The sequence below is a fragment of the Mauremys mutica genome, chromosome 3, assembly GCF_020497125.1.
Source record: "Mauremys mutica isolate MM-2020 ecotype Southern chromosome 3, ASM2049712v1, whole genome shotgun sequence".
NCBI lineage: Eukaryota > Metazoa > Chordata > Testudines > Geoemydidae > Mauremys > Mauremys mutica.
The window spans coordinates 119,153,022-119,175,092 of NC_059074.1; the positions used below are offsets into that span (position 1 = coordinate 119,153,022).

The 22,071-nt window shown below is 42.1% G+C and overlaps 1 protein-coding gene across 4 annotated transcripts in view; it reads right to left on the reverse strand.

The window, feature by feature from the left end:
* Window positions 1-680: 680 nt before the first annotated feature.
* Window positions 681-22,071, reverse strand: part of SERAC1 (serine active site containing 1) — a 60,717-nt gene continuing 39,326 nt past the window's right edge. For 3 of the 4 annotated variants that reach the window (XM_045010194.1, XM_045010193.1, XM_045010196.1), the window contains exons 9-17: window positions 19,696-19,809; window positions 17,660-17,822; window positions 13,621-13,771; window positions 11,682-11,823; window positions 8,348-8,448; window positions 5,759-5,856; window positions 4,911-5,093; window positions 4,277-4,420; window positions 681-3,202 (exon numbers count right to left, since the gene is read on the reverse strand). In XM_045010194.1, the coding sequence (XP_044866129.1) occupies window positions 3,066-3,202; window positions 4,277-4,420; window positions 4,911-5,093; window positions 5,759-5,856; window positions 8,348-8,448; window positions 11,682-11,823; window positions 13,621-13,771; window positions 17,660-17,822; window positions 19,696-19,809 (1,233 nt within the window). In that variant the 3' untranslated portion in view covers window positions 681-3,065. Of the gene's footprint in view, window positions 3,203-4,276; window positions 4,444-4,910; window positions 5,094-5,758; window positions 5,857-8,347; window positions 8,449-11,681; window positions 11,824-13,620; window positions 13,772-17,659; window positions 17,823-19,695; window positions 19,810-22,071 lie in introns of those variants that run through there. The other variant, XM_045010197.1, reaches the window with a different exon arrangement.

Sequence of the window (22,071 nt, forward strand, 5' to 3'; positions counted from 1 at the left end):
ATGGGTCCGCCCATCGAGACAGCTCATGGAGCAGCCCCTACGGTTGGTGCCGTGCTCCCGCCTTGAGGTCGCGATCCCATGGTTGATGTAGATCCCAGCACTGCTGCCACTCCCGGTCCAGAGGCAGCAGCATGTCATACGCCAGCCTGACCTCCACTCGCAGTCGCCTATGTACAGGCCAACCGAGCCAGCCTGATCGACCGGCCCCATCGGTGCCACAGCAAGTGCAGTGGCACTGTGCATCGTGGCTGGCCCAGTGATACCCGGCGGGGGCTTGCTCGGTGGCCAGGGCCTCCATCCCTAGATCACCGAGGAAAGAGTTGACGGGACCCGCTTCCTCGGGGCCGTGCCCAGAGTCCGACCAGGTGGATCCTCTGGTGCTGGCCGACATCCAAAGCACCGCACCAGCCTCCTCGCCCTGTCCGGAGGAGCTCATTATGGCTCCACCCCATTCCATCCTGCAAGAGGACTACCGGGCCCATCAAGAATTACTAAAAAGGGTGGCAGCGAGCCTCCATCCCCAGGCAGAGAAAATGGAGGAGCCCTCAGACTCTCTGTTCAATGTTCTGTCTCCCTCGGCACTGTGCGGGGTGGCCTTGCTGCTCCATGAAGGGGTGGTGAAAATTTCACGTGCCCTGTGGCAAACACTAGCCTCGTTGGCTCAATATCAATACATTCCATTTAGCAGATTATTCAAGTTTAATATATTTTTTCAAGAGATATAGTACAATTAAGAAAAAACAAACCACATTTCATTACTATCTCCCAAAGACAAAGTTACTGCATAACCCACATATTAATTTAAAGTTACACATGAATACATTTGTTAGTTGCAAAAAATTGAAAGCTGGTTCAAGAATTCCAGTCACTGTAGCTCATACAGACAGATTTATTGTACAAGGCATTACAAAAGACACTGGTTGATCTGACTCCCTGTTAGCCAAAAAATGTCTTTTTACTCAAAAATGGTTTGCATCACCCTATTTGCATGTTGTACAATGCAAAGTTCTCAGCTTATCCAAAACCCTGTGTATCCCGATAAATTCCATACATCCTGTTCCACCTAGATAAACAGGGTTCTCCTATATTTGAGCACAGCAGAAGTAGGATAAACTGTTTTTAAAATTACTATAGTCCCAAACTATATTTTCAGTCTGAAATAGTGGCAGCCAAAATTCTTACATGTGGTTTGATCCAAAAGAAAGCATGCCTGGCCTTCAGTACTGCTCTGGGTTCTGTATTTCCCAGCACTGGTCATCCTACATGAGAGTGCTCTAGGGTTGGACTAGTGGAGGTGGTCTCAGTATTCTAAACCACCACCAATACAAGCTACTGTGGGACTTCTGAGCTTCATGTCATCTTACTGTGCTTTTTACCATCATCGTTGTACAATCACATTAAAGAAGTCCTGAAACAGTTTCCAGTGGTTCCCCTATCATCATCAACAAAGGCCTTAGTTGATAAATGGCTAGCTAGGAAAATCCAGGACTATTAAGGTGATTTGCTTGGGTGACAGTGAGGGCCAGATAGTCTATCAGGGATTCTCTGGCTGTGGACGTCAACTTTTTTTGGCCACTAGATCAGTATTAGTCCTTTGCTAAATCAAGCCCATAACTAAGCTGCTCTTAATTAGGTTTGGAATCATTTAAGGCTTTAAGAAAGGTGGCTGAACACTGCTACCCTTGTTCTACAAAATATTTCTATCAATGCTGTTAACCAGATCATCCTGGGCCTTAGCAAATAATAATAATAATAATAATAATAATACAGTGAAACACTCCACATAATTATTTAAGAAACTGTTGCTGTTTTTCCTCCATGTACAGCAATAAGTTAGCTTAGGCCCCCACAAATATAAAATGCCCTGATGGAGCCCTGGGAACTCCTTTATGTTTTCTGCCTTAGCCTCCTGCCCCCTCCCCTGCAAATACCAAAGCCTCATATCATAGCCACCATCTTTCTTGTGACAGACTACACAAGTGTCCCGCTATTGGAGCCTCATCAACACCATTCTTAAATCAGCTGAGAGCTTCCTATTGAGCGATAGGCACCACTCCCGCCAAGAGTTAAGTGTCCTGCCTTTTCAGCACTCCCAAAGTAGGCAACAAGAAATCAGCACAAAGGTCCCCTACCCAGATCTTGTGTATGACAGAGCAGAGAACTAGGTAAAAAATTTCTCACACCAGGGCTCTTCTTCTATGATCTTGAAGCCCAACGCTGACAGAATTAAAATGGAACAGCACAAGAATGTATTTATCTTTTTGCTTAAAACTAAATTAAACTGCCACTGTCTCCTTTACATAGGATACCATACCAGAGAACAAAAGATTAGGTGATGCTTCTCTTTCTCACACAGCACTCTGTTTCCTGCATTTGTTATCAATTGATGCCAACTGGTAAAAAGTGAATTAAACTAGAAGAATGTCTGGGCCTATTAAACAGAAAGGCAAGCAGCATAAACTGGTCCATCAATCAAAACAATATCTTGAATCATTCACATGTTCTTAATAGGTTTCAAACTCCTAAACATGGATAGCAGATGTGTACTTTTAGACAGCCATTTGTTTCCCTACGTTATTAATTATCATTTGGGTTTATTGTTTTTGGTCCTAAGTGTACCATATATGTACATTCATCTCAATCACAGCAATCTTTCTTGGCTAAGAAGTGAACCATGGGACACCCTTCATAGCCCATCCATGCTGCTCCAGAAGAGTAGCTACAGGATACCTGAAGCCTTTCCTCCACTGCATTCCCATTGCTTACTGGTCAAATCATCAGAGGAATTACATACATGTAGTCAACAAGTCAAAGTGAATCACATCAGACTTTCACCTTTTATTACCAGATTTCTGGGGCTCTGGTTGTTTGTATATATTTTGAATGCATTTCAGACACAGACAATGTAGATTTCCAAGCAGAAGATATATTCAAAGCCACCTGGACAGGTGATTTTATTATTAATATCGTGTCTATAGTTCTGGAGGTCTGCCAACAGTTTTAGTGGAAAGACTTTGTTGCATTACACCAAATGGGAGAGAGAAGCAAGCAAGGATGGTAAAATCTCAACTTCCCAGTTCTCTTGCTAAAGCATCTTGAATAAACTTTACAGTACATTGGTATAGAAAAGTATCTTTTTTCTTTGGCTTGCAAATATTCAGATGATTAACCTCCACTGGAATGAGGTCTCCTATGCCTAAATCTGGAGGAGGAAAAAAAAACAAAATAGTGTAGATTAAGAAAAAGCTCTTACATTAACAATTAAAGTCACCCAAACCCAACCCCTCCATAGCTGCTATTTATTCATTTTGTCTTACACTAGGTTGTTTTTAAATGTGCTGAAAGCATTATCAACACAGTGACACATTGCATAAATAGATGCAGCTTTAGACTGATTCTACAAAGGGATCCACTTGGGCAGACCCTTAAACCGAGCGGAGTTCCACTGACTTCAGTGGGATTCCACAAATATGTAAGTGTCTGCAGAAGGTTTCTACTCATAATTAAATTCATCCATAATTTAATGAACTCTTAGAAAAATTGTGATTTTAGAATTTAAAACTGGGCTGGATTGGACTTCAAACATGGAACATGGTATAAAGAGTCTCCCCGGGAAAGCGAAAACCCATCACTTAAATGCATAATATAGGTGCCCTACTCCCAGCAAATTTAGTTACACTGAGACTAGTCATGGTGTTTGGGTATTCCTGATAGCTAATCCTGATCGCTTTAGTGAAAGTTCTAGTTAAGGTTATGCTGAGTCTTCTCTTCTAACACCATGTGCATTATGTTAACAACTTTCTGAGCAATTCTTTGTTTTGCCTGAAGTTTTCCATATTTGGTCATCCAAAAGGATGCTATAGTAGTGTAGTGGGTTTGTGTGAGAGACTGAGCATTGAACCAAATGGAGAACATTGGCCATGTGAACACCATGAGGTCTCTAAGAGTTTGTGTGCAGCGATTTCCCCCACCTTTAAAAAATAAGGAGAGGACCCTGTTAGATGCATAAGAACAACCTTTGCCACACTGCTCTATAAGTAATATGCTCAGATTTGCACTGCATTCTCACTGATTTCAATAGGAGGGTTACATGTTTGTACTTAGAAATGTATCCAAGGTCAAAATCTGGTCAAAAGTTTAAACAAAAGGAACCATCAATGGTTTTTCATACAATATCTCCTATTTATTTATCTTTTCAGATATTTCTATTACAGTATCTGCATTGCCTATCCTCCTACATCAATATGCGAAAAAAGTAAATAGCTAATTGACATACTGGCTGAGTCCACAGGTACCACATGAAGTTTTATCATGCTACCTATATGCGTTGGTAAGGTTTCTGCAAAACTCAAGACTGGAAATTTCTTATCCTTGGCAAATGAAAGAAAATCATCATTCAGTTCTTTAAGGGCAGGAGAATCTAAAGAAGGAGAAAAATAAATACTGTATATTGTGTAAATTGTGTTAACTCATTTTCAGAAAATAAAAACGTATCTACAATATTTTATCTTGTAAAGAAATGCTTTGGCAAAATTATAACTCCAATAAAAACAGCAGCACATCCATCGTAAGACCCTGTTTTCAGGGGTTTGACAGCAGCCTAGACTATGCCACGCTAAAACTTTGTCATTTAATCCTACATAGCCTGGGATTTGATTACAAGGTATGCTACAGAGGAGTCACATACTACATTATTACATTTCTGAACAGCCGAGACTTTTCTGTAAACTTGCCCACAGCTTTATCCTCTTCTCCAAACAGTAAAGTACAGCAGTTATTCTGTCAATTTAACTGACAGCCGTAGAAAGATAAAAAGGGGTTTTGCTGTTTTTATCTTGCATTTTCAGATGGACACACAAAAATCATAAACAGATAAACTCTTATGCTAAGTGGTTACAAAGTGAGCATACCTGTGCTGAGTTCCTTAACCTCCACAGAAGGAAAGAGAAGATATCTAGCATTCATTGAGTATTCAGCCAGCTGGGAGCCATGGTGAGGTACACTATAAAATATGATTCCTCGGGTGTTGTTTACAATTTTATCCATTTCTGGGTTCTTGGAAGCATCCACCAACATCTTTTTAACTAGGAGACCTGGCAACAAAAATATTTATTTATGCAGGGAACTAAATAACTGCGAGAATAATGTTCATATTACAATACATACAAATCAGACCATCATATTCTTTCCTCAACTAATTAGGTCTACTCTTCTACTTTGAAAAATATGTAAAAGTAGAAAACTATAATGAGGCAGGAAATGTAAACTGTTACTATTTGGTGTCAAATCCAATATTCCAAACTTATTTGGGTTTCCTTTAAACTCTACCAGTGATGTTCACTAAAGATCCATCATGGAGAGAATTTATCCTCCAGGTTCCCAATTACAATCTTAGCTAAATCATTCATTGATTCTGTGCGCTTCCCCCAACATAGTACAAAGAAGCAGCAAAGAATCCTGTGGCACCTTATAGACTAACAGACGTTTTGCAGCATGAGCTTTCGTGGGTGAATACCCACTTCTTCGGATGCAAGTCAATGATAGTACAAAGAGATAACAATATAGTTCATTAATAAATTGTTTATGCAATGCAGTATAGTTAATAAAGTTTGATATTTTTCAGACCACATTTTGCACACTTGTGGGGTGACCAAGTTTGATCTGAAATGTGGTTGTTCAGGCTAATTTAGCCATTCATTTTAAAGCATAATGGCCAATACAACATAGCTGATCTGTACAGCATAAGCAAAGTACTTACCCCCCATGCTATGTGATACCCATACCAGAGGTCTGTCTCCAACACCAGCAGCTCTAAGCTTGGTAAGAAGCTCATTGCTCCTATAAGCAATAGATTTCCTGCAGAAGAAAAAGAGAGATGCAAGGCAGAAGGCAAACATATTAAAGGGCAGTCTCATGCTGGAGTGGAGTTTCAGTACATTAGTATTATGAAAAGGGATTTAGGTAGATAACTCATGTTGGACCTGATCATGCACGTTACTGAACACAATCAGCTATTACCAACTTCATTGGGAACTAAGGACACCAAACACCTTGTAGGACTGGGCCCACTAGGAATAACAGGAGCTCAGGAACAGAGATAACTAATATTTTCTAGAAGCACTGGCGTTTTCCTGTAGTTTTGGGATTTAGGATTAGCTCAAAATGTCTCCTTATGCTTTGGGATTTTAAACAGCTTGGTTTCCATATAAAAATATTTTTCTTTTCAAAGCATCAGAGTGTAATGAATTTTATTCTCTTGTGAAGCAAACAGTGTCTGACAAGCAAATACTTTGCTAAATTGTGCTTAAAGTATGGAGCAATGCACTGATAATGTTCAAGCTGAATCCAGGGCTCTGAACAAATAAGTCTGTGATCTACCTGTAATTTCTAAAATAATACCTACTGATACTTTGATCTTCTATTACACCTTCCAGCCAATAATCTCAGAGTTAAGAGTGGTAAAGCATAATCGTCTCCATTTTGAAGATGGAGAAGTTGAGGTACAGAAAAGGTAAATGATTTGCCGAAGGTCAACAAGTCTGTAGCAGAGCAGGAACATCTACTGATTCCCAGTCCCATGCTTTGAACCATATCACCTCCCTTCCTCACAGCAGAAGTAAAGTTGAACATAGAGGACCACAGGACAAGATGAGAACTCGGAGAATTGAATGAGCAGCAGAAATATCAGGATACTGTGATATTACAGTTCAAAAATCTAAACAACAGCCATATTTAAAAAGCCTTGTACAATCAATTCTCAGAATGGATGTTAAAGATCACTCTGTTATAGTACCTGTGAAAAGAGATTCAAATGTGTCTTTTCAACTGAACTAAATCTTTAAGACAGCTGCAGGGATTTGTTCCTTCTGAGAATCAAGTCCAAAATGGCATGTGGGATTTCACAGCTCCGTGGGACTGTTGTCCCACATGTTCATGACGCTTTAGATGACAGCACTATAAGCTCACTTTTAAAAGGTCAGTTAGTGTATCTATGAATAATAATGCAAGGGGTATGATTCTACTGCTGCATCTTTCTTGATACTCTTAAGGAATCCTCCTTCATACCTTTTATTTTTCAGCACCCATATGGAACTGCAAAATGATCAAATACAGGGGATCTTTATTCTGAGGACAAAAATTACTATCATACACATTGAGAAATATATTTTTTTCCTTTTTCTAACTCCTTTCCACTTCCATAACTCTGGTTGGACACAGTAAGAAACAGAAGTACCTGTCTACATGTATTTTTGCTGTTATTAAACTGTATTGTTTTGTTTCTACTAATTTCAAAGAAGTGCGTGAGATGGTTATTGGAGTGGATTACATATGCTTCCTTTATTGGAATAATTGTATCAATTTGCTAAATACCAAGAAATAGAAGGAACAAGGAGTGGGGAGAGAAAACAATAAGAATTGTGCCCCCTAATTTTCTATACTGTGATGAAAGTTTTCCCCTACTATGTAATATAAATCCTTTGGCCCCTGATCCGGTAAACACTTAATTTTAAGCACAAGAGTAGTCCCCTAGTCATATCCTTGAGACTACTCACCTGCTTCAAACTGAGCTCAGGCATAAATGTTTGTAGGATTGAGACCTAGGGCTTCCTCCAAAGTCCATTAAAGTCAATGGAGAGACTCCTGTTGACTTCAATGGGCTTTGGAACATACCCCTAGTCTGTTCTACTATTTTTCCTGTTAGAAAACCCTGTTGAGTTGGAGGTGCTGCTGTTCAAATGAGACGTATAACAGAAATCCTCATCACTTGTGGTCAATAAAGATCCCACAGCACTTTTGGCAAACATGTCCTGACAAATACCAACTTGAGTTTCAGCTGAATATGGTCTCCTTTACTTCCTGTCCAAAACTATTATACAGCTATTATATTTTATCTGCCACAGAATAGTATCTCTCTCTTTTCAGGGATTTATAACTCTTGAATAAAAATGATCTCCAGGCCAAAACTAGGCATATAAAGTCTTAATCTGAAGATTGGTTTGTAGTGCATTTGGAGAATGGTTTGCCTGAAGTTAAAAAATCCCCCACCCCACAAAGAATCTATTCAGGCCAGTCTCTAGAGTTCTTCACACATTTCTCCTTAATGTAAAGCTGAATGAACCACAAGAATTTAGAGAGACACCACAAGCACCTACTCAGGCAGTAGGGAAATCAAATGTGCACACTGTTGCTGAGGAACAGGTGGTAAGAAGTTTCTCCAAACCAAAATCTCCTCCACAGCAGCACATGACAGGAAAAATAAGATCACCTGCTCCTGACTATAGGATCCAATATATCAATAGTATAGCTTTCTCTCTCCTCCCCTAATTACATGCACTTCATTTGTTACCTGTGGTCCTCAATAGGGCACTTTGTTTTCCAATCACTCAGGTGGGTGTCATACTCCACAGATACAATTCTAAGCGAAGGACAGTCTGAGGCTAGCCAGGTCTAAAATATAAAATCAAAACAAAGGAGCATACTTGAATTTCCACTACACCAGTTGGTTCTCATACATCAACATCAAGACCAGCAATCTGCTGTAAGATTGATAGTTAATTAGAAGAAAAGTAAAAAAAACTATTAAATGTAAAGTGCAGTTTTGGACAGAAAACGGACTGAAATGTAAAAATGATACCCACCCTTCTGAAAATATTTGCTGCTGGTGTTCCTTTGTGTCTTAGCTGCTTACTTTAAATGACAAAACAGTTTTTACTACTGTTAGCACATCACAAAGACACCAAAGCTATGGGAGTGAGCTGGATTCTGTTTTGACTCAGGCATTATTGACAAAAGAGTCCACTAAATTCTGATTGCAGAAACAATTATTATTGATAATGATTTAACAGGCAACTTGACTTTAAAGATCTCAGGCTGTGTTTGCAGGACTGGCAGTTCAATAAATCACCTTTTGAGTTTAAAATTAAAGCTTTTCTTAAATCTTCCAAGTGCTTTACAAACAATTGCAAAGCTTCACAAAGCTGACTTCAGTGGATGATATCAGGGATGAAGACTGCCCATTAACATCCTCATAACACCTCTTTGAGGTGCATGAGAATTAGGCAAAAAAGAACAGGAGTACTTGTGGCACCTTAGGGTACGTCTTCACTACCCGCCGGATAGCCATCGATTTCTCGGAGTTCGATATATCGCGTCTCATCTAGACGCGATATATCGAACCCCGAACGCGATCCTGTCGACTCCGGAACTCCACCGGAGCAAGTGGCGGTACCGGAGTCGACGGGGGAGCCGCGGACATCGATCCCGCGCCATGAGGACGGGTAAGTAATTCGAGCTAAGGTACTTCGACTTCAGCTACGCTATTCACGTAGCTGAAGTTGCGTACCTTAGATCGACCCCACCCCCACACCCAGTGTAGACCAGGCCTTAAAGACTAACAAATTTATTTCAGCATGAGCTTTCGTGAGCTACAGCTCACTTCTTCGGATGCATAGAATGGAACACACAGACAGGAGATATTTATACATACAGAGAACATGAAAAGGTGGAAGTATGCATACCAACAGGAAGAGTCTAATCAATTGAGATGAGCTATCATCAGCAGGAGAAAAAAAACTTCTGAAGTGATAATAGAAGGTGTGAGGAGAACTTAACATAGGGAAATAGATTCAATTAGTGTAATGACCCAACTATTCCCAGTCTCTGTTTAAGCCTAACTTAATTGTATCTAATTTGCATATTCATTTGAGTTCAGCAGTCTCTCTTTGGAGTCTGGCTTAAACAGAGACTGGGAATGGTTGGGTCATTACACTAATTGAATCTATTTCCCTATGTTAAGTTCTCCTCATACCTTCTATTATCACTTCAAAAGTTTTTTTTTCTCCTGCTGATGATAGCTCATCTCAATTGATTAGACTCCTCCTGTTGGTATGCATACTTCCACCTTTTCATGTTCTCTGTATGTATAAATATCTCCTGTCTGTGTGTTCCATTCTATGCATCCGAAGAAGTGAGCTGTAGCTCACGAAAGCTCATGCTGAAATAAATTTGTTAGGCTTTGGCTACACTTACACTTCAAAGCGCTGCCGCGGCAGCGCTTTGAAGCGCTAAGTGTAGTCAAAGCACCAGCGCTGGGAGAAAGCTCTCCCAGCGCTGTCCGTACTCCACCTCCCTGTGGGGAATAACAGACAGCGCTGGGAGCGCGGCTCCCAGCGCTGGGGCTTTGACTACACTGGCGCTTTGTAGCGCCGCAATTTGCAGCGCTGCAGAGGGTGTGTTTTCACACCGTGCTGCAGCGCTGCAAATTTGTAAGTGTAGCCAAGCCCTCTGTCTCTAAGGTGCCACAAGTACTCCTGTTCTTTTTTGTGGATACAGACTAAAACGGCTGCTACTCTGAAACATGAGAATTAGGGCTTGCCAATTTACACTGGCAATTAACAGCACTGCAACTTTCTTGCTCAGGGGTGTGAAAAAACACCCCTCTGAGCGCAGCAAGTTGCAGCGCTGTAAAGCACCAGTGTAAACAGTGCCCCAGCACTGGGAGCTTTGCCCCTCTTTGAGGTGGGTTTTTTTGTTTTTGTTTTTTGTTTTTTTTAGAGTGCTGGGAGAGCTGCGCTGCGACCACACAAGGCACGTTAACGCGCTGCCAGTGTAGACTGGCCCTTACTCTTTTATAGACTGGAAAACAGGCATGCAGATTAAGGAAACTGCCCAAAGCCACAAAGGGAGAGAGTGAGTGCCAGAGCTGGAATCGGTACTCAGGCTTCTGGCTCCCTCTCCTGTCTGACATGGAAAATCAATTAGATTGAAAATGGAACCCTGAACTACCATTTTTACAGAGTTACTTTTCTGATTACATTATGATATAAAATACACAACACCAAACGAAATTTCTTTAAGGCCCTTGTTACTGATTCACTGATAAAACTTCAACAGCAAACACTACAAAGCTTTAGTTAATCAGCAATCCGTTTCTCTATAAAAAATATAGTATACGTGAAAAAATCTGGAATTTTGTGGACTTTTTTTGGTCTCTGAATAGCAAATAAAAAAGGCAAAGAGGGTGAACAGATATCTACTAGGCAACCAAATTCTTGCCCAATCTAAGAGGAATAATAGAAAGAAATGTGGAGGATACTGCGTCCTCTTTTATTGGAGGAAACAATTATATCAAAGGAGCTAACATTAGCTGGGAAATCCCAACCCAAGAACAATCTGTTCAGAAATGCAACTTGTTGACAAACATTTACTAGTAAGTAAGAAAGAAAGAGCTACTTGCAGAATCTGATTAAAAGTAATCTAGATTAAAACCAGGCAGTTGCTAAAAGTAAGAACGGCTATACTGGGTCAGACCAATAGTCCTTCTCGCCCAGTATCCTGTCTTCGGATAGTGGCCAATGCCAGGTGCTTCAGAGGGAATGAACAGAACAAGTAATCATCAAGTGATCCATCCCGTCGCCCATTCCCAGCTTCTTGCAAACAGAGGCTAGGGACACCATCCCTATTCATCCTGGCTAATAGCCAGTGATGGACCTATCCTCCATGAACTTATCTTGTTCTTTTTTTAACCCTGTTATAGTCTTGGCTTTCATGACATCCTCTGGCAAAGAGTTCCACAGGTTGACTGTGTGTTGTGTGACTCTAGGTCTCTTCCATTTTCCTCTCCATAATGCTCATTGAAGAGGAAACAATAATCTGATGGGAATTAATTACTGTCTCCCTACCTTTGGCCAGCATTCACTGTAAACCTCTTCCCCTTCGAAAGCCTTTACATCCAAAGGCTGATTAATGTCTTGTTGTCGCCAGGTTTTAAATGCTGCTCCCAAAAGACCATGAATAAAAAGGACGTCTGCTTTAATGGGCTGACTGATATTGGAAAGAATTTTTAAAAGAAGTAGGGTACATATTTTAATACATTAAAATTAACATTTACATAAGCCATTTCATCCTGAACCACCCCAAAGTGCTTTTTAAAAAAGAAAACCTGCACAATATATCCGTGTTACGGAGATCATCACGCGTAGTAACCACAATAAATGTAAACTGAGGAACCACACAGAGTACAGTGGGCTAGGGAAAGGGGAGGGAGTTGAAGTGGTCCATACAGGATAACATTAAATGCATCCAAGCTGTCTGCAGTAGGACTGCTGCTATTGGAGGTATGCAGACCCGATAAGAGGCTAGTGCAGGGGTCAGCAACCTTTCGGAAGTGCTGTGCCGAGTCTTCATTTATTCACTCTAATTTAAGGTTTCGTGTGCTGGTAATACATTTTAACATTTTTAGAAGGTCTCTTTCTCTAAGTCTATAATAAATAACTAAACTATTGTTGTATGTAAAGTAAATACGTTTTTTAAAATGTTTAAGAAGCTTCTTTTAAAATTAAATTAAAATGCAGAGCCCCCTCAGACCAGTGGCCAGGACCCGCAGTGTGAGTGCCACTGAAAATCAGCTCGCATGCTGCCTTCGGCACCCGTGCCATAGGTTGCCTACCCCTGGGCTAGTGGCACATCAATAGATCACAAACAGATACATTTTCAACTTATAAAATGGCTGGAAAACAGAACCAACACCATTCCCTTCATGCTGCATCCAAGGATCAGAGAAATTCCCATGGAATGTTCACCATGCCAGAACACTGTGAGTAATGCAATTATGTGATTTACTAAGGAACAAGGGGCGGGAAGGGGAACCTAAACCCATGACAATACCACTTACCCTGCAAGACATATGCAGGAATATTAAATGAGGGAGGAACCCATAGCCAATGAGGGAAGTACCCTGAGGCTCATTGCTGAATCTCACTGCTGCAATAAGAAAGTTTCCCTTTGCTAACTCCAATTTACACCCAAGAAACTGAAGGATAGAGGTATCTCTGGTACCCAAAAGGAGCTGCTCACCAAGTAGGCCAAAGAGTATTTTACTGCTATGCATGGAGACAGTAAAATCCCTACAAATTTTGCAAGAGCAACTCAAAAATGAAACGTACCTTTAAGATGATGCTTCATATACAGCACCATCTTAACTATGCCCACATAGGGACGGTAATAGGAAATGGAACATCATAGTACCTTAACCTCTGTAATAAAAAATGCCAGTCTCTTTGCCCAATTACAATCCTAAATCAGGATTTCTATTCATACAATTCAACAGAACCTTCCATGTGGCCTGTGCAATGGCATTAATATAAGGAGCAGTTGCTGCTAGTTGACACCTGCTTCTCCTCGTTTCCAGCTGCACAAGCACAATTAATTGTTTTACTAACAATACTCTACGGGATTTCCTGCAATTAGTTTCCAGCATTTTTGCCAAATATTCCTTGCTTTCAAAAGAACAATTATCAACATGGTGCTGGCATCCCAACAGGGCTGAATTGCATGTGAAGCAATACCTTAAATGTGCATATACCAATTTTTGTAAATTTGTGTTTGTTTTTCCTTGTAACACTCACATTCTTTTCAGGGAGATCTGACGAGACTTTCACTGAGTACTTCCTAGTGCCTTAACATTTGAGTTTAAGATATTTAAGTCCTACATTCCAGAAGGACAGGCACAGCAGACAGCACTGCTGTGCAGCAGCAACTTTAACTCCACCTTCACAAAGTTTTTTGTAAGTGAATAATAAAAGAAGTAGCATGTGGTAGAGTAAGGACCCTCGTCTTTACCTGCTACGGTACTGTGGATGTAAAACATATACGCCATCTGGATACTTTTCCTGCACTGTCTCTCTGTCCAGATTAGCCAGGGCTCTGGATGCATGTGAAGACTGAATGACATGAGGAGACTTCATTGCTTCAGCAAGTATGGAAACCCAACCTAGTTTAAAAATAAAACAAAACACATCTCTCATTGGCTGTTAATTACTAAGAAACTATTATCTGAACTATGATTGCAGAATGGCTTTTCTCGTTTGAAATGATGTTTGCCAAAATAATTGTAGGAGCATAAGAATTGCAATGCTAGAGCAAACCCTATTTCGACCCAGGTATCTTGCCTCACACTGTAGCCAGTGCTGGATGGTAGCACCTGTGTAATGCACTGAACTGTGCCAAAAATATTCCACAGTGACGTGGTACGCAATTAATTTCTGACTCCAACTGGTGATCAGTTTATGATCTGCAGCAAGAGCACCCTCTCTCTCAAGAAGAAGAGTGTGTACCCCCTTCAATTTCTCCCATCACCCAAAAGGAAGAGGGAGGGGGAAAGGAGCAAGGGCGTAAATCCCCAAATCCCTCAAGCAGTCAAGATGTGAGAAAGGTAGAGAAAATAAATGGTACCTCCCCAGTAGAATAAGAGCCCTCCAACATCTGATGGGAAGGGAGAAGAAAGGACAAAGTGAATTGTAGTGGGCAAAGAGACTGGCATTTTTTATTACAGAGGTTAAGGTACTATGATGTTCACATTTCCTATTACCGTCCCAATGAGGGCATAGTACAATAGTACTATGGGGGCATAGAACATAGTACAATAATAACCAGGAAAGAGTAGAGAAAAGACAGTCTTTCTCCTAGGCCTGGTCTACACTAAGGGGGGGGGTTGAACTAAGGTACGCGACTTCAGCTACGCGAATAGCGTAGCTGAAGTCAAAGTACCTTAGTTCAGGCTACTCACCCGTCCAGACGCCGCGGGAACGAAGTCCGCGGCTCCAAGGTCGACTCCGCCACCGCCGTTCGTGGTGATAGAGTTCCGGAGTCGACCGGAGCGCGTGGGGAGTTCGAACTATCGCGTCTTGATTAGACGCGATAGTTCGAACTCCGAGAAGTCGAACTCTCCGCGTCGACCCGCGCGGTAAGTATAGACCTACCCTTAGTAGCCATTAGGGAAGAAGAGGACCCCAGAAGTTAGGGCTGGGTGGACCACAGAGAGAAGAGACAGCTATCCCTGCTAACCAGCTAGCAGCCAGGAATGAAATGGAGGGTCTGCAAACTGATGCTTATTAGGAGAGTACAACCACTGTCCAGTCCCAATTTTTAAAACCCTTGTACGTGAGGATTCAGTATTAGAGACACCTTGGTCTCTATGATCCTAAATGTAGCCATGCTATTTACAACAAAAAAATAAAGTACTGTTACTAAAGTGATGGTATTAATAAAGCCATTCTCAAAGTGCTGTCCAACATGATTAAAATACAATCTCAGCTGCCTTTACAAAGAAGATGGACAGCTATTTCCTAAAATAAAACCAATCTTATTAGACACCTCTGTGAACCTGCAGAGATTACTGAGAAATGTGAAGGACAAGATTTTGAATGAAATATTTAAGTATTTAAAACAAAAATAATTCAAATATTTTTGTACGTCTATTATAATTTTGAAAAATGATATAAAACTCCACCCACATTAAAATTCAAAGAGATAAAACCAATAGAGCATTTAAAGCACAGAATTTAAATATATGATAGAGAAATATAATAAATATGGAGCCAACATCTGAAATTCAAATAAAAGCCTTACGCAAGGAGAGAGAAACAGAGACAACTGTCCAAGATAAGCCACTTCAATACCCTAGAGTCCTATTATGGGTGAAGAGGTTGGGAAAGAAAGGGTTAAGAGAGAACACTGGAGTCTGCTGAACAAAGAAGAAATTTCTGAAGTACAATTTTGCACTTAGAGGATTGAGGGGTTTTCTTAAGCAGTTTTGCTTCTTTAACTGTGTCCCATCAAGGTTTTGTGCATTTCAACAACCAAAAGTTGAAAGAAGATTGCTTGTATCATTGGTCATACTGATAATATGGATCTTTGGAGATAGGGTGCATGTGGGGAGAAATGAAATAGAGCAGGAAGATAAGCAAAGTAAGAGGTGAGAAGTAATGGAAACAGGTCAAATCAGGAGGCTGTTACCGTGCTTGTTAAATCATACCTACAAAATCCTGCATAACCCAAGTTGCTATTGGCTAAAGAAATTTTTTAGACCAACTACTTTAAAGCCAACTTCATAGAGGAAAACTGGGCACACTTTGAAGAAAGAACTGTCTTATGGTGGCAAACTTGAAAAAGGAGAGAAAATGCAATTTACTTGGCCAGCATCATTCTGAATTCCCCCACCAATTATAGATACTAGCGTCTAAATAAGAGTTTTCTTCTGCCCAACCCAGCTTCTCCTTCTGCTGGATTCTGCAGTGAAGTCCAGATCCCAGGGACTATGGTCGCATAGTATGTTACCAGCAGTCTGACTGAAATGTCACAAATTCAAGATTAGTAATTCACAGCAGAAATAAGGAGAAGGAATGGATGAGCTGCATACGTCACCTGTTTGAAAACAAATACTTTTCAGAATTAGTAAAAATGACAAGAAAATTATGAAAGACATATAGGAATGTAAATTTATTTTAGAAGTAAGATATATTTCAAAGGTTTGCAAAAAATGAAAGGCCTTAAGAGAACATTATCAAATAATCTTTTTCCACTTTTCTATATTATAAAAATAGAAATAGACCAAGGTGTCTCTAATACTTAATCCTCACGTACAAAGGTTTTTGCAAAAAAATGGCAAAAATTCTTTGTTTAAAATATCACTTAAACTGAACCTTTCTGAAGGGTCAAAAAACATTGAGCTAAGGATACCCACACCCCCTCAGAGAGCCCAACATGAGCCAATACCACTTCTACCATTTCCTTTCCTCTCCTTCCTGTGCTGGCAGTCCTAACATGGGAAGACAGAACCAATGGCCTCACAGGCCCATTTTTCTTATCCACCCTCATAAGCATTTTATGGGAACAAACAGGTACACTTCTTCCCAGTTCTGGACTGCCAGGACCCTGTAGCTCTTCTATGGAGTTCTCTTTAACATTTAGTACATTCCTTGAAATGTATGCTGCAGAGAGCATTAAAGGATTGTGACTATCTCTTTCTCCATTCTCAGGGATTGACAGGGGTGGCTCCAGGCACCAGCGCAGCAAGCGTGTGCCTGGGGCAGCAAGCCGCAGGGGGCGGACTGCCGGTTGCTGTGAGGGCAGCAGTCAGGCAGCTTTTGGCGGCATTTCTGCAGGAGGTCTGCCGGTCCCACGGCTTTGGCAGCGGGCACGCCGAAGGCGCAGGACCAGCAGATCACTCGCAGAAACACCGCCGAAGGCCGCCTGACTGCCGTGCTTGGGGTGGCAAAAAATAGAGCTGCCCCTGGGGATTGAGCAGGGATTCTCACAGAAATAGAAGGAAGGATTTCACAACATAAAGAATTCCACAGTCCCCAGGTGCATGCTGGGACACAAACTCCAAAGAGAGCCTGTTAAAAGAGGCAGAGCAGCAATATCAAGTAGAAGTTACTAGATCTACTTCAAAATGAGGAAATTGATGGATTGGCCTGTTCACTCCAGACAGCAGAGTAACAGACCTACTTGGCCTCCTTACAAGAAGAAATCACAGCCAGTAAGGAAATCTAGGAACTATTGGGTAGATAGAGTTTGTGATGAGGAGCCCCAGGAGATTCATAAAAATATCCCAATTCTGATGTTTAGCTGAACTAAGCCCAAATTCTGAACCTTCATCAATGATTTAATGACTCTTGACTGTAGGGATGAGGCACATTGGCTGGACAGAGTAGACAAGTTTGCAGTAACACTGACCATGCTGCTTTGGTCTGTAAATGAATAGGACTTCTGCCTCTAGCACTACTGATCCCATGTATTTTACAAAAGTACTAAATTCACTTACAAATTTAGAACATAAATATTGCATCAAGATTGCTTAAGTTTGCATTCTTTTTACCTGCACGTACGATGGATGAATGAAGACGTTCATCCAAAGCCATATTTCCAATGATGCGAATTATGTTCCTTTGTATTTTCGCAGAATCGTTACGAAGCTGGTATATCCTCTGTAGTAGCTGCAGACCTCCATTTGCTTCAATTTTATCACAATGAGTAGAAACCTAGCATTTTACAGTAAATTCAGTGATACTAAGTGGAAGTCGTGCCAACATCCAAATCTGCAAAAGCTTCCTGAGAAGCTCTCAATACATACAGTCTCCATTAAAGCTACTAAGTACTATAGCCATATCATATGCAGAAATTCTTAATCTAGGATTTGTTTTTATGTTATGCTTAAATCTTTCAGTTTAACAATTTAAAAAATTATAAGAACTATGAAATACTTATTTTTATTGAATGCCACGAACTCAGAAAGGGAGTCAAAAATTTTAGCATGCAAACTGCACAATCATTACAACTTGACAGCCCAATATTGGGAAGGGGCTGAGCACGTCCACTTTTCTCCCACTGAAGTTAATGGGACCTAAGGGTGCTTGACACCTTGCAGGATCAGATCCTAAGACCACGATTCTCCATAACACAACTGCCCACTTTTTCTAAAGCATCGTGTAAGCTGGGGCCACTTATTCTGCACACCTACCTGCTAGAACACTCTCTTATAATCCTTTTTCATTCAAAAAGGTAACATTATTCTAAATAGTGCTTCTGTCATTACAGATCTTCATGGCAGCAACAGAAATCAATGTAGGCAGATGACTGCACATTTATGAGCCATACTGTGGACCACTGCTGTTGAATAGATGCTGGTGACATGAAAGTTTCTATCACAGTGCTGAATACTGTGCTCTTTGCCCTTCCCTACCATAAATTTAGCTTAGTGGATTTTTTTCAATATGTATTTATTCAGCTTCTGGTTTTAGCTATATTCTACCTGCAGTCTTTCTTGTGTAATTAATATTGTTATGGCGAGTGTCACCAGGTGAGTCTTCCACTTTCTTTTTCTTAGTGTGCAAGTAAATGTTCAATGTTGGGAAGACATGCTGTATTGTTGTTAGTTTTTGTTATGCAAGATTCTATGTAGAGGCAATGATCTTTGGGAGAAAGAGCTGTACTGCGAGCAGGAAGAGAGTTTGCTCTCTGCCTTGGTCTCTGATCAGAGTTAATTCATAATACAGAGTTGCTCTCTGGAAAGTCCACCTTAGTCTTAGACTGAGGGCTGGTCTACAGGGCACCGGCAAAATGCACTAGAGGGGTGTGATTTGTTAAGCACTCTAATTGCCCACTGTGGGCCCTGCTACATTCATGTGAACTAAGTAGCTTTTAGAACACATCAAGTGTTAGTGCACTTTACCCTTCTGGCATGCTTTGCTGTGTAGACAAGCGCTGATATTCCTGAAAGAAGGGACTGCCTATATGACCATCTCTGTTCCAGGACTGATGTGCGTGTGTTAATAAAGCAAGTTATTCTTATAATATACCCAGACTCCACATAACTGGTATCTCCTCCACTGAGGTGTTGACATGTACAGCCTTGGATAGCTGTTACCACTATGCAGGGTAGAGGCACTGGTGTCAGAAGACGGAACAACAACAAAGTAGTAGAGGAATACTTCACAAGGGCCTCAAAGTTTATCCCTGACTATTCCCTGGGTGTGTCCCACCATGAAATGAACTGTAGGGCCTGCCACCAACACTGAAAGATCCATGCTACCCCATGCACCTCCCCAACTCTTTGCCATAGATGCCCTGGGGAACTCCTTAAAAGGGAATCTCCATCACTGAAGGAGAATATCCCTGGTTGTAGTGGGAGTCAATGATAGATCCTGTGGACAGTCCCCACAAACCTCCCACTCCACCCCCCACTCACACGTGGATTCCAATCCTGTGAACAGTACCTCAGCGGTTTGGGGGAGGAAACGATATTGGGAAGGTTGTGAAGGCAGCTTCCCCCTGCATCCCACATATGCAAAATCAAGATCAGAAAGGAAAGTTTATCGATACAGCTGTTCAATTATAGCTGTATACATGGATTACCTTGGAATGTTGCACTAAAGCTTGTAAACAGAAGAGTTCTACTGTCTCTGAAGGGACTTTACTCAAAGTCTCGCAATAAGGAAGCCCATTTCCTCCAAAACACCACAAGCCCCCCTGAAATAAGAATCAATAACAATCAACTCAAATCTCAAATGGCTAAATAAGAAGAGTGGTTCTAGTTATTTTTTTTAAAAAGCCAAGCGAGCAACAGCCTGTAAAGCTGTTATGCCAAGTGCTCTTATGTGTATTACATTAATATATCCCTATATGTTCTGAAACATTCTAATAGTTATAAAGGAAAAAAAAATAAAACAGCCCATTAGATCAGTAGCTTTTATAGAAAACAGTCACTTACCTGTACAGTAACTGTTGTTCCTCAATATGCATTCTGCACATATACATCCCACTGTGGGTGTCTGTACGCTTAATGCACTTGAGCCAGAGACTTTTGCAAACAGTACCACTAGGCGCCCTTGCTCTTCTCATGCACTAAACTGAGAGCATAAAAGGGGCGTGTCCATTGCCCTCCTTTCCATTTCTTCTCTCCACTGTCTGTCTAAAGTCCTAAGTAGCAAGAAAGGTGGAAGGGTCATGGAATGTATATGTGCACCTTACATCTCAAAGAGCAACAACTCCTGTACGAGTAAGTAACCAGGGGTGCTGGAACAATTTTTATAGTGGGGGCGCTCCGAGCCACTGAACCAAACTGTAAACCCTGTATATGATGGAAACCACTTCAAGCCACCCTCACACCCCTAGTTCCAACACCTATGTTTTTTCTCCCTTGAGTGGTTGTGCACATATACATTACTCTGTAAGTGATTCACCAGCAGTTTCCTTACATGTGGTTGGACTTCAGATTATATGAAAAGAGACTGGAATACCAACTCGCCAAAGCTGACATCATCTTGGGAGGTTTGAGAACTGGCATATGTCAGGAAAAAGGCTTGTGCACTAACTTACACTAAGACTAAGCTAATGCTATACAACCATATACAGTAATTTTTTTAAGCTGGTGAATTGAAGCTAAAGAGCAACAGGGAGCTCCAACTCCCACCACGGAAGGCAAGAAAGAACTGAGAGGGAGGCAGCAGACACACCCCTTTTATGCTCTCAGCTCAGCACACAAACACTAGCGACGCCTAGTGACATTGCTGGCAAAAGCTCCAACTTCAGTGCACTGGGCGCACAGTGGGGTTGCCAACCCTCCCGGTTTCGCCAGGAGTCTCCCGAAATTGGGCTCTATCTCCTGGATGCTACTGAAACCAATCTGGGAGATTTTAGGCCACTAAAAGTCCGGCAGTGCAGTGGGGCTAAGGCAGGCTCCCTGTCTGCCCTGGCCCCATGCTGCTCCCTGAAGCAGCCTGCATGTCCACTCTGCCCCCGCCCCAAGCACTGATTCTGCAGCTCCCATTGGCCAAAACTATGGGTAATGGGAGCTACGGGGGCAATACCTGCAGGCAGGGGCAGCGCGCTGAGCCCCCTGGCCCACCCCACAGAGGCTGCAGGAACGTGCTGGCCGCTTTCAGGAGCAGCACAAGGCCATGGCAGGCAGGGAGCCTGCCTTAGCCCTGCTGCACAGCTGACCGGGAGCCTCCCGAGGTACACGCCGCCCAGACAGAGCCCATACCCCCTCCCGCACCCCAACCCCCTACTCCAGCTCTGAGCCCCCTCCCAGAGCCAGCACCCCACATCCCCTCCTGCACCCCAAAACCCTCCCACACTCTAACCCCCTGCCCCAGCCCAGAGTCCCTGCCTGCACCCAAACTCCCTTCCAGAGCCCACACCCCTCACCCCCCCACAGCCCCCAATCTCCTGCCCCAGCCCTGACCCCCTTCCCAGAGCCCACACCCTCACCCCCTCCTGCACCTCAACCCTCTGCCCCTGCCCTGAGCCCCCTCCAGCACCCAAACTTCCTCCCAGAGCTTGCCCTCCACTCCTGCACCCTGATCCCTGCCCCAGCCCAGTGAAAGTGAGTGAGGATGGGGGAGAGCAAGCGCCGGGGGTGGGGATGGAGTGAGTGGGTGGGTGGGGCCGCTGAGAAGGGCAGGGCCTCCAGGAAGGAGCAGGACAGAGCGGGGCAAGGGTGTTTGGGTTTGTCTGATTAGACAGTTGGCAACACTAACCTACAGTGAAACGTATATGTGCAGACTCACTCAAAGGAGAATCTACTAACTACAGAAAGTATAATAAAGGGAGGAAACCCTTCAGGTTTTTTATTTGTATTAATACAATACCATTCCTGCCCCATGTCTCATTTTTACAACAACTTGCCTGAGAGCATAAACAGCAAGGATCAGATTGTAGTTAGACCTGTACAGCTGCGAAAACAGGAAGGGAGGAGGGAACAAGCTCTCCCTCATCTTTGCACAACCC